Raw genomic sequence first — 14,833 nt, forward strand, 5'->3', positions numbered from 1 at the left:
TATGCAAATATTGTAAAACTTAGAAAAACCTAAAACAGTCTGTACCTGAGCATTTTTGTTAAGGGATACTCAGCCTGTATTATATGTGATTCCAGAACTCAGAAATAAAATTCTTCATTATTGAAGTATACAGTATATCCTAGGCATCCAAAATTGAATTTCTGTATGGGGAGAAAAAAAGAACGAATGAAAAGGGGTGGTGGTTTTTATCATTAGAAGCCTATATATTTTTAACTAAAGTATTAACATTAAACAATATCATGAGAACCATAAACTTGGAACTCCAGTATCAGAAGCTTTACTATAATTTGTTAATTGAAAATAATTCTGATGAATTTTCACTTTACCTTTTAATTTTGCCTCTTTTTCTGCTGCTTCCTCTGAAGTCTCCTTCCAAATGGTTTTGGAAACTGGTTCCAGTAAGTTTGCTCAGCTCTTTCAATTTGCTCACCAGAATTGTAATTGTAGAGTTGTATTACTTATGTCTTGCTGGTGTGGTCATTTCATAATTCTGGTAGTCACTGAGATTCTAAGGTGTTCGATGATAGTGTCAAATGGAAAGATAAAAGATCTAGCCAAAGTTTATATAGTTTTAAAAGTAATTTACAGGGTAAGCATCCTTTCTAAATCTTGTTAATATTCACAATCAGTAAATAGGTGAAAAAAAGGCCCTTATGGAAATAGAGCCTCATTTTAATAATTTTAGTGAAAGTTAATTTGGAGTACATATATAAATTGTTAAAATCATCTCTTTGACAAATCATTTCCTTTTCAGCCTGTACTGTAGAAATCACTTAACTTTTTGAGTGATTAAAAAAGCAAAAAATGGGGCCAGCTGGTAGTGTGGAAGTTAAGGCAGCTGGATCCCACATAGCCAATTCCATGGTTCAAGTCCCAGAGCTGGCAGCTTGAAAAAGCACACTGGGCTCATGAGCCTACATGCCCAAATTCCTGAGAGGGGAATGGAGAAGGGATTGTGGTGTTGCCCACTCCCCTGGGGGGGTGATTTCTCAGTTTCCTTTTCTCTTTCTCTGTCCGTGTCTCTCTGGTGAGTGCACATGTCCTATAGCAAAACGAAAAATAATAAAATAAACAAACTCTTTAAAAGAAAAAAAGCAAAAGGTTGTCCATGTCCCCATGAGTATTGAACCTTAACTATATTCGTTCTGACTTGACTTATAGGGTTGATCTTTCAGGATTAAGTCTGGAGGGCTAAACCACTTAACTATTTTATGGGTCTCTCAGGTGGTGTGGTAGTCAAAGGTGCTGGACTCCCACATGGCCAACCACAGTTCAAGTCCTGAACGTGGTGGCTTGCTTTCTCACTTTCCCTCTCTCTCTCTCCCTCTCTCTCTGTCTGTCTGATCAAACTGGAAAATAACAGTAATAATAAATAAAGTTAAATAAAATAATTCCTTAAGAAAAAGAACTATTTTACATCTCAGGAATAAAAAATATGATTTATCAACACACCATAATGTTGAAATAGAGAAAATGCCAAATTTCAAAGTTTGTACAAAGAACAGAGAATGCTCTCATGCACTGAATTTACAAAGTATACAACATGTTCAGCTATAAAAGGTTCTTTAACTTTTATGAATTGCAGATTAATTTTCTGAGTTGCATATAACCTCAAGATTTAAAGTTGATTTGCCAGATATATCTTCTTAGATACAATGTGTAGGAGATTGCTTTGGCATGCCAGTCATAATTCTTTGTTTTTCGAAGTCATAGGCATTTATTGTGAATGCCATCTAAAGTGTGTGTGTGTGTGTGTGTGTGTGAGAGAGAGAGAGAGGGAGGGAGGGAGGGGTGGCGTGGCATAGGGGAATAGAACAAACCACGCAATTTAGCTTTTGTTCCATAACCCTGGGTACTTTTCTCATTCTAATTCATTAATTCATTTTGTAGGCTGAGGAACAGCTAGTCCCAGAGATGACCTGGAAAGTTTGAGATTGGTTCCAGCTCACCTAGGGAGTGTCCAGGAGGTAGACTGTGTAGATTCTGCATGGCCAGAGTGAGGGTGTCAGGGTCTGCAGCAGTGCTCACTAAGCATGACAAGGGTAGCTTAGGCTGGAGCTGCTACTGGTTGATGGCTCGTCTTGTCTTCTCTCATCTCGTCCTCTTTTCTCTGGTTGATTATAAACTATCTCCCAACAGAAGAATAAAGAGCTTTCATAGGATCATATAAAAATCAGTTCAAGAATATATATAGTGGGAACCAGCAGTTAGCGTAATGGCTATGTCGCTGGACTCCCACGTAGTCAACTGCAGTTCGCGTCCCGGACCTGGTGGCTTAAAACTCACACTGGGCGCTTGTGCATGCGTGCCCAAGATCCTGAGAGGAGAATGGAGGAGAAGGGATTGCAGCGTGACCATCCCCCCTGGGGGGTGATTTCTCGCTTTCTGTCTTTATGTCTCTGTCTGTCTGGCGAGCGCACGCGCCCTATAGCGAAAACCTCTCAAAAAAAAAAATATATATATATAGTACACGTAAGTAGTTATTTTCTGCAAAAGTATTCTGTATTCTGTGAGTTAGGAACATACCATTAAATACAGATGTCTTACCTGCACTGAGTAAGAACAGGCTCCTCCAAAAATCTTCAGAAGGAAAATGTATTTCATGAATCTTAAGCAGGAATAAATATCTTTCTTCATTAATGCATGTGCTTTTTGGAGGGATGTCATTTAAAAGAAATTTCACATCACCGCCTAATGTTAAATATTCTTTCAGTAAATCCTTATTTTTCTATTTTTATTCTCACAAGGTATTTTATTTCATCATTATATTTTAATTGTAAACCATAGAGATGACCAGTTTAGCTGAAATTAGAAGGAAAATTAGTTTATGGGACCAGCAGAGGGCTTAGTGGTTACATCACTGGATTCCCACATTGCTGACTGTGTTTCGAGTCTGGACTTGGCAGCTTGAAATTCACACCAGGCACACATGCATGCGTGCCCACCCAAAATCCCCAGAGAAGAATGGAGGAGAAGGGATTGTGGGATGGGCATCCACCCCAGGGTATGATTTCTTGCTTTCTGTCTCTCCATCTCTCCAGTGAGTACATGTACCCTATAGCAAAACTCTCCCTTTAAAAAAAAAGGAAAAATTAGTTTCAATTACCTTTTTTAAAAAATAACTATTTAGTAGGCTAGCAAGTGGTGGTGTGGTTCAGGCACTGGATTCCACATGACTGAATCTATGGCTTAAGGTTCAGACCTGGCGGCCGGAAAAACACATGAGGAACATGTGCATAAATGCCCGAAATCTCAAGAGGAGACTGGAGGAGAAGGGATTGTGGCATGGCCATTCCCGGGGGGGGGGGGGGGGGGCAGGAAGGTTAAATTTCTCACTTTCCCTTTTTCTTTGTCTCTCTCCAGTGGGTGCACATACTCTCCTGCAAAGAAAATCTAAAAGTATAATTAAGTAACTATTTAAGTATCAATAACCTATGTAATCATCATTTTGCTAAATTTATAAAATACTGTAGTCTGTATCTTTACTAAATCTTTTCTCCCCCACAAACATTTACTTTACATATCAAAAAATTTTTGCTCATACTCCATAGTTCTTGGCAGTTAAAAAACAAATTTCAAAATTTCAAAAACCTGAGTTTTAAAGATAATATTCAAAATATTTATTATAATTTAGTTTGTGACTGTAACTACAGAGACAGTATGGTTTTTAATATTTTTGAGAAAACATTTACAGGTCAGCTACTCAAACTGTTGAAAAGCAAATGCCCAGCACACAAGTTCACACATAAATCTTCTCAATTCAGCCCCGCCTACCAAGTATTCTGTGATAGACCATCTGCTAGCAAAGATCAGTCTCTTTTTCTACCTTCAGCGTCTTCCTCAAGATAATCCTCTAGTTGTGGTTGCTCTTTTGCAATCTCTACTTTTTACAGTGCTGTGCTGGAAAAGTCCAGGTTGTTTTAAGGTACAAATTCTTTCATAGAGCTTCTCTAATCCTCTCTGCCAGGCAGAGCTGTTTATGGTGGCAGGCCATCTTTCTGCGAGCTTCCGTTGGCTTACTTGAGATCCACCTTTAGTTCCATAGTTTTCTGGTTAATCTTCAGTTTTGACATTTCAGTCAAAGCTCTGTCCAGTTATGAGTATTTCCAATTTCTGATTCAAGGCAACAGGTATTACTGAACTTATGCAAATAACCCTTCTGCCACAAAATAAGAATACTCCCAAACATTTTCTAATTCCAGCACCTCCACTAAATCTTCAGCATTAGCTTTCTTGCCTGTAGGAGAGCTACTAAAGAGCCAACCTATACTGGTGGCTTGCTCTGTATCCACCAGCGAGCAGCACTGTGTGTTCCTCATCCTGCTTAACACTCCAGTGCTTCTATGACGTCGGTACTCTTAGTGTCCATATTTGAAAGTTCAAGTGAATCTAAGATCATAAAGTGGCAGAACCAGAATTCGAACCCAGGTAATTTTATTCAAGAGCTTGTTCTCTTAACCTCTTTCTTTCTTTCTTTCTTTCTTTCTTTCTTTCTTTCTTTCTTTTTTTAATAGCTATAGGGCATGTACGCTAGCCAGAGAGAGACAGAGGGGAAAAGTGAGAAATCACCCCTCAGGGAGATGGCCACACTGCAGTCCTTTCTCTGTTCTTTTCCCAGAATTTTGGGTATGCAGGCACACACACTCATTCTTAATTTTCAAATTGCCAGGTGACCAGCAGATAGTGTAATGGTTATGTCACTGGACTCACACGTAGTCGACTGTAGTTCGAGTCCCGGACTGGTGGCTTAAAACTCATGCCGGGCACATGTGCATGCGTGCCGAAGATACTGAAAAGAGAATGGAGGGGACGATTTCTCACTTTTTGTCTGTCTCTGGTGAGCACATGCGCCCTATAACAAAAATTTCTCTAAGAAAACTAAAACAAATCTGCTGGGTCCAGGACTCAAACTGTGTAGTCAGCCATGTGGGATCTGGCCACCTTAATCTCTATGCCACCTGCTGGCCTCCTTTTAACCATTTTTACAGCATGTCTCACTTTTATAGAACTGTGTTAAAATTTTATATCTAGCCACATACCAACCAGTCTTTGGAAAAACAACGTTTGTTCTGTTTTTCTGAGTGGGAGAAGGAACCCTTATACTTGCTATCTCATTGGACAGTGAAACCTGAAATTGAAATTTTCAGTTTCAAACTTAACACTTTTTTTGCTTTATTTCAACATTCAAATGACAAGCTAGGACCGGCTCTCTGGCTGGTAGTAATGTACTGCACAGAGAAGCCAGATTCAACATGGCAGCAGTGGTTCGAACCCCTGGCCTGGTCAACCTGAAATACACTGAGCATTAGTGCAGGTGTCCCAAGTGGACTGGAGGACTGGAGGAAAGGGGTTGCAGCATGACCAGACTCTGTGGAGAGGCTTCTGTCTCTCTCTCTCCTGTACCCAAATGTACTCTATCAGAAATAAAGAAAAAACATTTTTAAAAATGATGAACTAGAATATCTTTGTGATATTATTCTAGTTTCTCAAAAGTAATTTTTTTTTAATCTCTAAATTTTCTTTAGGGAGAGTATATTCTTCTACCTGTCTCCTGTGTTTGGTAACTCTTGTAATTTTTTCCATGCAAATAATTCTCATATAAACACTTTAAGTATTTCTTTTTGTTTTGTTTTGTTTTGTTTTGTTTTGAGAGGTTTTTGCTATAGGGCGCATACACTTGCCAGAGAGACAGCAAGCAAGAAATCACCCCCCAGAGGGGATGGCCACACCGTAATCCCTTCTCCTCCATTCTGCTCTCAGGATCTGGCACACACACACACACACGCCTGGTGTGAATTTAAGCCAGTGGGTCTGGGACTTGAACCGCGGTCGACTACATGGGAGTCCAGCGACACAGCCATTATGCCAACTGCTGGTCCCAAACTTTTAGTCTTTCTGTGTAAGAACTTTCAATCTAAATTAAGTCTAATATTAAATAAATGAATTTTATCTACAAAAGAGCAGCAGAACTGATGATTTGGATACAAGATATTCAAAATCTGTTTTGTCATGGTTTTATATTTAAGTAAATGTCTTTTCATGTAAGTTAGCATATAATATATAAATATTTAGCTTCAAAACTGTAGTGTGTTTGTGTGTATTTGACTTTGGTGATGTTATTTAGAAAATAAGGATATTGATAAGTAGTTCACATTTCTCTTGATTTGTATTTTATTATTGATACATTAGAACCTACAGTACTGTTTTTTCCCTCCCTGTGTGTTGCTTTTATACTTAAGGCAAAACTCTTTATATTGTAGGCTCGTTATAGGAAAGAGCAAACATTGCTTAAGCAGCTGCCCTGTGTCCCGTTGGTAGAAAATTTGTTGAAGGATGGTACTGATGGCTGCGCGTTAGCTGCCCTTATTCATTTCTATTGTCCTGGTGTTGTCAGATTAGAAGGTGAGTGTGCCGGTTAAGTATTTCTGAACTACAGATAAATGGTAACAAATACTTAACATAATATAGTGAATAAGTAATGATGGCCTTTTAAATAAAGAAAATTTATGTGTAATCCTGAGAATGACAATTGAGGAAGTAGTCTTTGGTTTTAAGTCTTTCTCTGTAATGACTATGATATTTAGTAAACAGATTCCACATAATTGTGTAATTTTGTGTGAAATCACTAGTTACTAAATAGACATGAAATTTGTATTATCGAATTAATCCAAAGTTATCACCTTGCTCTTTTCTTATTTGAAGATATATGTTTGAAAGAAACTATGTCTCTGGCCGATAGCCTGTATAACCTACAGCTGATTCAGGAGTTCTGCCAAGAGTACCTGAACCAGTGTTGCCATTTCACCCTGGAAGATATGCTCTATGCGGCTTCATCCATAAAGGTAATGAAATCATTCTCTTCTTCCATTGCTTTGGTAAAGTTTATTTCAATATATTTATATATTTATATACATATATATATATATATATATATATAAAAACAAGATATGTAAATGGCTTAGGTGCTTTAAGTTAACAGATAACTATGATCGCACAAGAGAGCTTTTGAAAAAATAGTTTTTTGCATGTTATAAGCAGAGATAACCCACAAAGACACAACTTGGTAAACAGTTCAAAAGCAGATTGTGAGACCAGCCAGTAGCATGGTGGTTTAGGTGGCTATATCCCACATGACCAGTTGCATGATTTGAGTCCAGGACCTGGCCACTTCAGAAACATGCCAGGCACATGTGCGTGTGTGCCCAAAATCTGGAGAGGCAGAAGCAGTGGAGAAGGGATTGCAGTGTGACCATCCTCTCTGGGGAGTGCTTTCTCACTTTGTTTTTTTCTCCCTAACGAGTGCATGCACCCTCTGCCAAATTTAAAAAAGAAAAAGCAAATTGTGAAAACAAACTAGGTACATCTGCAGCTTTCGAAGAATTTTAGGATATGCACAAGCACCTACTCTAGATTACCACCAAGTCTCACACTTGCATTATTAGAACAAAGCCCTAATTAATAGGATAAAGAAACTACAGAAAGTTAGTTTGTAAGTTGTTAAAATGAAAAGAGATAGTATTAAACAAGTTTGTCAGCAAAATGTAAAATGACAAAAATTGGGAATTATTACAAATTTTAGAACATTTCTGGACCCACATTGACAATTGACAAGTATTTTTGAGGGCTTGAAAGGCTCTGTGCTAAGGCTGGGAATTTTTTCATTTATTACTTCATCAACAGATATTTTTTGCTTATCTCCACATGCTAGACACTGTCCTCAGGTTGGGGCATATAGCAGTGGACAAAGGCTCTCCCCCCTTCCCTGCAAAAATAAATCTGTCCTCAGTGCTTACGTGACGGGGTTAGGCGAAGAGACAGATTGGTAACAAATAGTGACAGTACAGTGCTGTCATGTGCAGGTAAGATTGCCCAGTCTTGGTGGTGCAGTGCGCAGTGCTGAAATCCGTGTGGCTGTCCACTGCTGCAGATCCTCGTGTCAGACTGAAAATATGCTAGGTGTGTGTTTCCTCGAGATCCTGAGGAGCTAGAGGCCTGGGAAAAGGAGGCCACAGTGTAATAAGATGCTTTGTAAGGTGCTTTCTCTCTCCATATGCGTGTACATGTGCTGCCATTGGGGAGAAAACCCAGAAACCTAACATGGTGGGAGTGAAAGGAAACACCAGTCACTTTCAGCATTCATCAGGGTCAGTGGGATGTGTCCCAAAGGAAGGAACCCTTCAGATCCTAGGACCTGGAAAAAACCTACCATGGGAAAGGAAGAGGGAAGGAAATATTAAAATAGTCTGAAAATGATTCTTTTAAAAACAGTTTTCTGGTTTTGTTTGTTTTTAGCCATTGCATTTGCCCCATCCTTCAGAGTACCACATACTGACCGTTAACATGAAGTCATTATTTACTGCTGGTTTTTTGCTTTTTGTTTCAAAAATATTTATTGAGCACCCTAATGGTGTTTTAGGTAGCTAGAATAAATCAGTGAACAAAACAAAGATCTCTGTCCTTTTGCCACTTATTTTCAAGTGGCAAAGACAGATATGTGTCTCAGGCATATCTGCTTTTGAGCTGCAACATAAAAAGCAACTTCTTGATCCAGAATATCATGTTGTAAAACAGTAACTTGCTGTTTATTTCCTATGGCCCACAGCTATACAATATCACGTCTCTTACATACTTGCCTAAAATTTACCAATTCTTTTTTTTTTATTAAGATTTTTGCTAATAGGATACACGCATTTGCCAGACAGACAGAGACAGAAAGTGAGAAATCATCCCCCCGGGGGATGGCCATGCCACAATCCCTTCTCCTCCATTCTCCTCTCAGGATTTTGGGCACACATGCACGCCTGGTGTGTTTTCAGCCACTGGGTCCACTCAGACTGCTGTCAACTACGTGGGAGTTCAGCAACATAACCTTTATACCATCTGCTGGTCCCAAGTTTATTGATTCTGTTTCAAGGTTTTAGAAATATGATCTTATAGGGAACCAGCAGTTAGTATAATGGCTATGTCGCTGGACTCCCACGTAGTCGACCGCGGTTTGTGTCCCGAACCCGGTGGCTTAGAACTCATGCCGGGCACGTGTGCATGTGTGCCTAAGATCCCGAGAGAAGAATGGAGGAGAAGGGATTGCGGTGTGACCATCCCCCGTGGGGGGTGATTCCTCGCTTTCTGTCTCTCTGTCTCTCTCTGTCTGTTTGGCGAGCGCATGTGCCCTATAGCGAAAACCTCTCAAAAAAAAAAAAAAAGGAAAAAAGAAATATGATCTTATAATAGATTTTATGTAAAAGTTTGGCTGAGGAGAAACTTTATATTGATCTTAATTTTATTTCCAATGCTGACCTTAAAAGAAACTGAATGGACCTCTTTCATAGTAATTCTAGTGCCTGTGCTTTCTAAATTCTTAATATACGGTATCTGTCTCTTTTTCCTTTGACCATTTCTGGATTACCAAAGGTAGAAGGTAGAGCTGATGGTGAAGGCATTTCCAAAATTAGCCACTACTCCTGGTGACCTCCTATCTGAGACTTCAAAAGAAAAACCTTGGGCCGGCAGTGACATGGGGTTAAGATGCTAGAGCCCAGCATTTCAATTGCGCCCCTATTAAGATGGACTGTTTGCAGCTTCCACTGCCATAAACAGTCCTACGTATGCCTTTGTGCATTTTAAGTATGGTTAAGGAATCAAAGTGCCCTGCCCTCTAAAATGGCTACCCCAGTTCCTGCTTCTACCAAGATGGGAAGACAGTGCTCATTCCCTCAACTTTCACAAACACCTCATTATTAAAGTTAGGTGAAAGTGAGGTGCCTCGCATCGTGGACCAGGCAGTTTCTCTGTCTCAGAGTCTTAAGATATTCAGCTGAAGTCACAGCTGTGGGTGCTCATGACTTAGCAAAGAACATAGAAAGTGATTGAGCTCTTTTTGTAAATAATTATCTATTTTAAATATGCTAGATTTAAGAAAATGTCTTTATATCTGGGTCATGCCTAGACGAAGTTGATCTAAACATCAGCACTATATTCTACTTATTGGAAGGTCAAGGTATACAGTGTAAACAAATGTCACTGATCTTTGATCTCTGCATATTTAGTGAGGTGAATTTTTTCCTTTGAGATTACAGATGTAACATTTACAGTTTTGAATAGGCAAGTGCCAGAAAAAGGCATTAACAAAATACATATGGAAAATTTTCTAGCTGCCACTTCGTCTTTTTTTTTTTTTTTGAAGAGGTTTTTGCTGTAGGGCGTGTGCGCTCGCCAGATAGAGAGAGACAGAAAGTGAGAAATCACGCCTCAGGGGCAATGGCCACGGTGTAATTCCTTCTCCTCCATTCTCCTCTTGGGATCTTGGGCACACATGCACACGTGCCAGGTGTGAGTTTTAAGCCACTGGGTCCAGGATGTGAACCACGGTCGACTACATGGAGTCCAGCAACATAGCCATTACGCTAACTGCTGGTCGCTAGCTGCCACTTTGATAAAATGGCAAGGTATGAAACTTCAAAATTAATCAAAGCTTTTCTCTCTTTTGAAAAAGTTTCTGGTTTTTGAGTTTTTGTTTTAGTGTTTTGTTGTTGTTGTTCATTTTGCTATCAGGCATTAATGCTCATGAAAGAGACAGAAAGGGAAAGTTAGAAATCATCCCCAGGGGGTATGACCATATTGCAATCCCTTCTCCATTCTCCTTCTGGGATTTTGGGTCACACCCACATGTGCCCCGTGTGATTTTCAAGCTACTGGGTCTGGGGCTTGAACTGTGGTCAGCCTTGTGGGAGTCCAGCACCTTAACTACTATGCCACCTGCTGGCCCCCTAGGAAAAAGATTTTTTTAACTATACTGACATCCTGTGGCCGAACACAAAACAGTTGTTATTAGGATGGTTATCTTATCAAGGTCCTTAAACTACTCGTTTCCTTTCAACACATAATCATTGAGCACCTCAGGGGTATTTTTCCAAAAGATATAGTCAGCTTTCACCTAACTGTACTAGCAGGGTAAAACCTGAGAGTCACCCTTGATGCTCCCTTTTTTTCATTTTCATGTACATGGTAGCCTAGTGGAGCTATCAGATAAGTACTTGAAAGTCACCATCTCAAATTAAGGAACAAAACCTAGAGTATATATAGGGAGAACCTTGATGATTATGCATAATTACCAGCTTGGAAGAAAAAGGCAAGACACTGGAAAACACCATTATTTGCTTTTTTGTTTGTTTTTGGTTTTGCTGTATATGGCATGCATACTTGCTGGAAGTAAATAGAGACAGAGAGAGATGGCCACACTGCAGTTCCTCCTCCTCTTTGGATTTTGGGCACACATGAATATGTGCCTGGCATGTTTTTCAATCTGCCAGGTCCAGGTCTCAAACTGGAGTGTTTGCCATGTGGGATCTAGCCACCTTAGCCACCATGCCACCTGCTGGCCCTTGCAACAATAATTTAAAGCTGAAATTGAGTATGAAGTAAGATCTCATTCATCAATTTTTTTTTCCAGAGGTATTTTTTGCTATAGGGCACATTCACCAGAGAGAGAAAGAGAGATAGAAAGCAAGTTACCCCCTGGGGGATGGCCAAGCCCCAGTCCCTTCCCCTTTCTTTTTTTTTTTAATTAATTAAATTTATTTATTTATTTATTTTGGAGAGGTTTTTGCTATAGGGCACGTGCGCTAGCCAGACAGACAGAGACAGAGAGACAGAAAGCGAGAAATCACCCCCCAGGAGGGATGGTCATGCCACAGTCCCTTCTCCTTCATACTCCTCTTGGGATCTTGGGCACACACGCACACGCGCCCAGCGTGAGTTTTAAGCCACCAGGTCCAGGATGTGAACTGCGGTCAACTACGTGGGAGTCCAGCGAAATAGCCATTATGCTAACTGCTGGTACTCTCCTTTCTCCTCTTGGGATTTTGGGCGTGCATGCACATGTATATCTCGTGTGAGTTTTAAGCTGCCTAGTCTTGGACTTGAACCACGGTCACCTACACAGGAGTCCAGCAATGTTAACTGTTATACCATCTGCTGGTCCCTCACTCATCAGGTATTAATGCATTCCATATTAACTATTTTATGAAGTGCCAGATACCCACAGTTTAAAAGGCATATTATTTTGGGCTACTCCCATGGCCCCATGGTTGGAGAAGCTCAGTCCCATATGGCCAACCATGGGCTGGAGTCCGAGCCCCAGAAGCCTGAAAAACACAGCAGGCAAGTGTTCGTGCGTGCCCAGAACATTGACAGGATGGAGAAAAGGATGAGAATGGATTCCACTGTGATCATGTCCCATTAGGAGACACTTTCTTCCGATCCCCACCCCACACCCTTTCTCTGGTGAATACAAACTTTTTCTGGCAAGAAAAAGGACATGCTATTTTACATAATTGTGGAAGCGGATTTTGTATAGTGCTATTTTTAAAAACTTACCAAATGGCTAAAATTAAAATAATTGTTTATATTTATAACTTCTATGGTGTATGCATTTTAAAATATAAACTTTAGTAGAAATGTGCTTCTAAGGACCTTTTTAGTCTTTTAATTTTAAGCCTTTTGAAAAATTACTTGCATTTTTGAATACATTTAATAAAAGGTGGCACTGTTGGCTAGTCCTTATTTTACTTTTCAAAATCAGGCATATATTAAATTGTATAAATAATGTTGTTGTTCATTTCAAAATTATTAAGAATCAGTCATAACAAGCTTGAGTTTCAACATTATTTAGCACATAGGTTACTCTGGAGTTTAGTAGTATTAAGAATGTAGGTATGGAACCAGCAGTTAGCGTATTAGCTATGTCGCTGGATTCCCATATAGTCGACCACGGTTCACGTCCCGGACCCGGTGGCTTAGAACTCACACCGGGCACGTGTGTGTGCGTGCCCAAGATCCCGAGAGGAGAATGGAGGAGAAGGGATTGCGGCGTGACTATCCTCCCTGGGGGGTGATTTCTCACTTTTTGTCTCTATGCCTCTGTCTGTCTGGCAAGCGCACACGCCCTATAGCAAAAACCTCTCAATAAAATAAAATAAAATAAAAAGAATGTAGGTATAATATTATTAACCTATGTATCTAATTACTTTTTGGAAAAATTTCTAGGGATTTGGGCAGAACTTTTTTTTTTTTTTTAAAGAGGGAGTTTTGCTATAGGGTACGTGCGCTTGCCAAAGAAACAGAGACAGAGAGACAGAAAGTGAGAAATCACCCCCCTTCAGGGGGGATGGCCACTCTGCAATCCCTTCTGCTCCAGTCTCCTCTCAGGATTTTGGGCACAAATGCACACGTGCTTAGCGTGAGTTTTAAGTTGCTCATTTGGAACTTGAACCACAGTCGACTACGTGGGAGTCCAGTGACATAACCATTATGCCATCTGCTGGTCCCTAGAGCTTATTATTATTATTATTTTGTTGTTAAATAATTATTTTATTCATTGCAAATTATTTTATTTTTTTGAAGTTGACCAGACAGAAAGAGAGGAGAGAGAGAGAAAGTGAGGAAGCAAGCTGCCAAGTTCAGGACTTCAACTGCAGTCAGCCACATGGGAGTCCAGCCACCTTAACCACCATGCCACCTGCTGTCTCCCTAGAGTTTATATTTTTTAAAAAATGGTAACTACTTGGTCTAGCCCATGATGTAGTGGTTAAGGCAGCTATATTCCACATAACTAACTGTGCAGTTTGAATCCTGGACTCGGCAGTTTGAAAAACATGCCAAGCACATGCATGCATGCCCAAAATCCTGAGAGGAGTAAACAGTGGAGGAGAAGACTGTGGCGTGACCATCCCCATGTGTGATGCTTTCTTTTTTTTTTTTTTTTATTATTATCATAATCTTCTTTATATTACATTGGATTACATATAACTTTACATTGACTTCCATTGCTTTTTCAAAAGGGAATGCCATGCATGTCAGTCAATACAGAGGCATCGATCTCCCCGCTTTATCATTCAAAGTCTTTTCCATGCATTTCCCAATAATTATTATTATATTCCTGCTTCCCTGCCTTTTGCTCACTCTATTCGAGCCGTAGTGGCCCCTCTGCAATTCCTTGAACCAGTTAGAAGCCAGACATAGCCTTATTTCAGGGCTTCATGTTTTTTGTTCAATCTTAAACACCTTTACCCTGACAGTCATGTGACTATCTTTCAGGTCTTTATTAAAATGTCACTTTCTCAAACAAACTTCCCATAACTAACCAATAAAATAGCTGCTCCTCTCATCACTTCCTAACTCCCTGAACCGGCTTTATTTTTTCCTCCTTTTGACATCAATTATGTGCTTTAATTAAGCATAACTACCTCTTCTAGATTTCAAGCTCTAGGAAGGCAGAATTTTCTGTTTAGTTTACTGAAGAGAAATCAAAGTCAGACTTGCGGTACTGAAATAATAATGAAAAGAAAGAAATGAAGAATGAAGTTTTAGTGATTAATCTGTATCTGTCTGATTCATATGAATAGATGAAGACTAATCCCAAAAAGGAAGCACATCATAAAAAGGAGACTATTCCTAAGAAGGATTTTTTTGTTTGTTTGTTTGTGCAAAAGGGCATATGCATTTGCCAGAGAGAGACAGGGAGACAGAGTGAGATAGGAGAAAGCACCTCCCAAGGGGAAGGGTCACACTACAATCCCTTCTCCTCTCTCTCTCCCTCCTTTTGGGATTTTGAGAACGTGAGCACACACTGCTGGCATGTTTCTCAAGCTACCTTTGTCTGGTATTCGACTGCCTTGTCTCACTCTCCCATTACAATATCCCTGCTATATACAGTTGTCTTCCAGAAGAGTTACTGAAAAAGTGATACATACAAGTAAAGGGAGAGAGGCCACAAGTTCCAACCATCAGCTCATAAAGTTTTTGGTAATAGGGA

General features: G+C 39.8%; 1 protein-coding gene across 1 annotated transcript in view; it reads left to right on the forward strand.

The window, feature by feature from the left end:
- Nucleotides 1-14,833, forward strand: part of CAMSAP2 (calmodulin regulated spectrin associated protein family member 2) — a 123,153-nt gene that overhangs the window by 84,443 nt on the left and 23,877 nt on the right. The window contains 3 exon segments of the mRNA XM_014590486.2: nt 387-419; nt 6,282-6,423; nt 6,724-6,863. Coding sequence (XP_014445972.1) covers nt 387-419; nt 6,282-6,423; nt 6,724-6,863 — 315 coding nt within the window.

Source organism: Tupaia chinensis, unplaced genomic scaffold (assembly GCF_000334495.1).
Source record: "Tupaia chinensis unplaced genomic scaffold, TupChi_1.0 Scaffold000453_1, whole genome shotgun sequence".
NCBI classification, from domain to species: domain Eukaryota; kingdom Metazoa; phylum Chordata; class Mammalia; order Scandentia; family Tupaiidae; genus Tupaia; species Tupaia belangeri.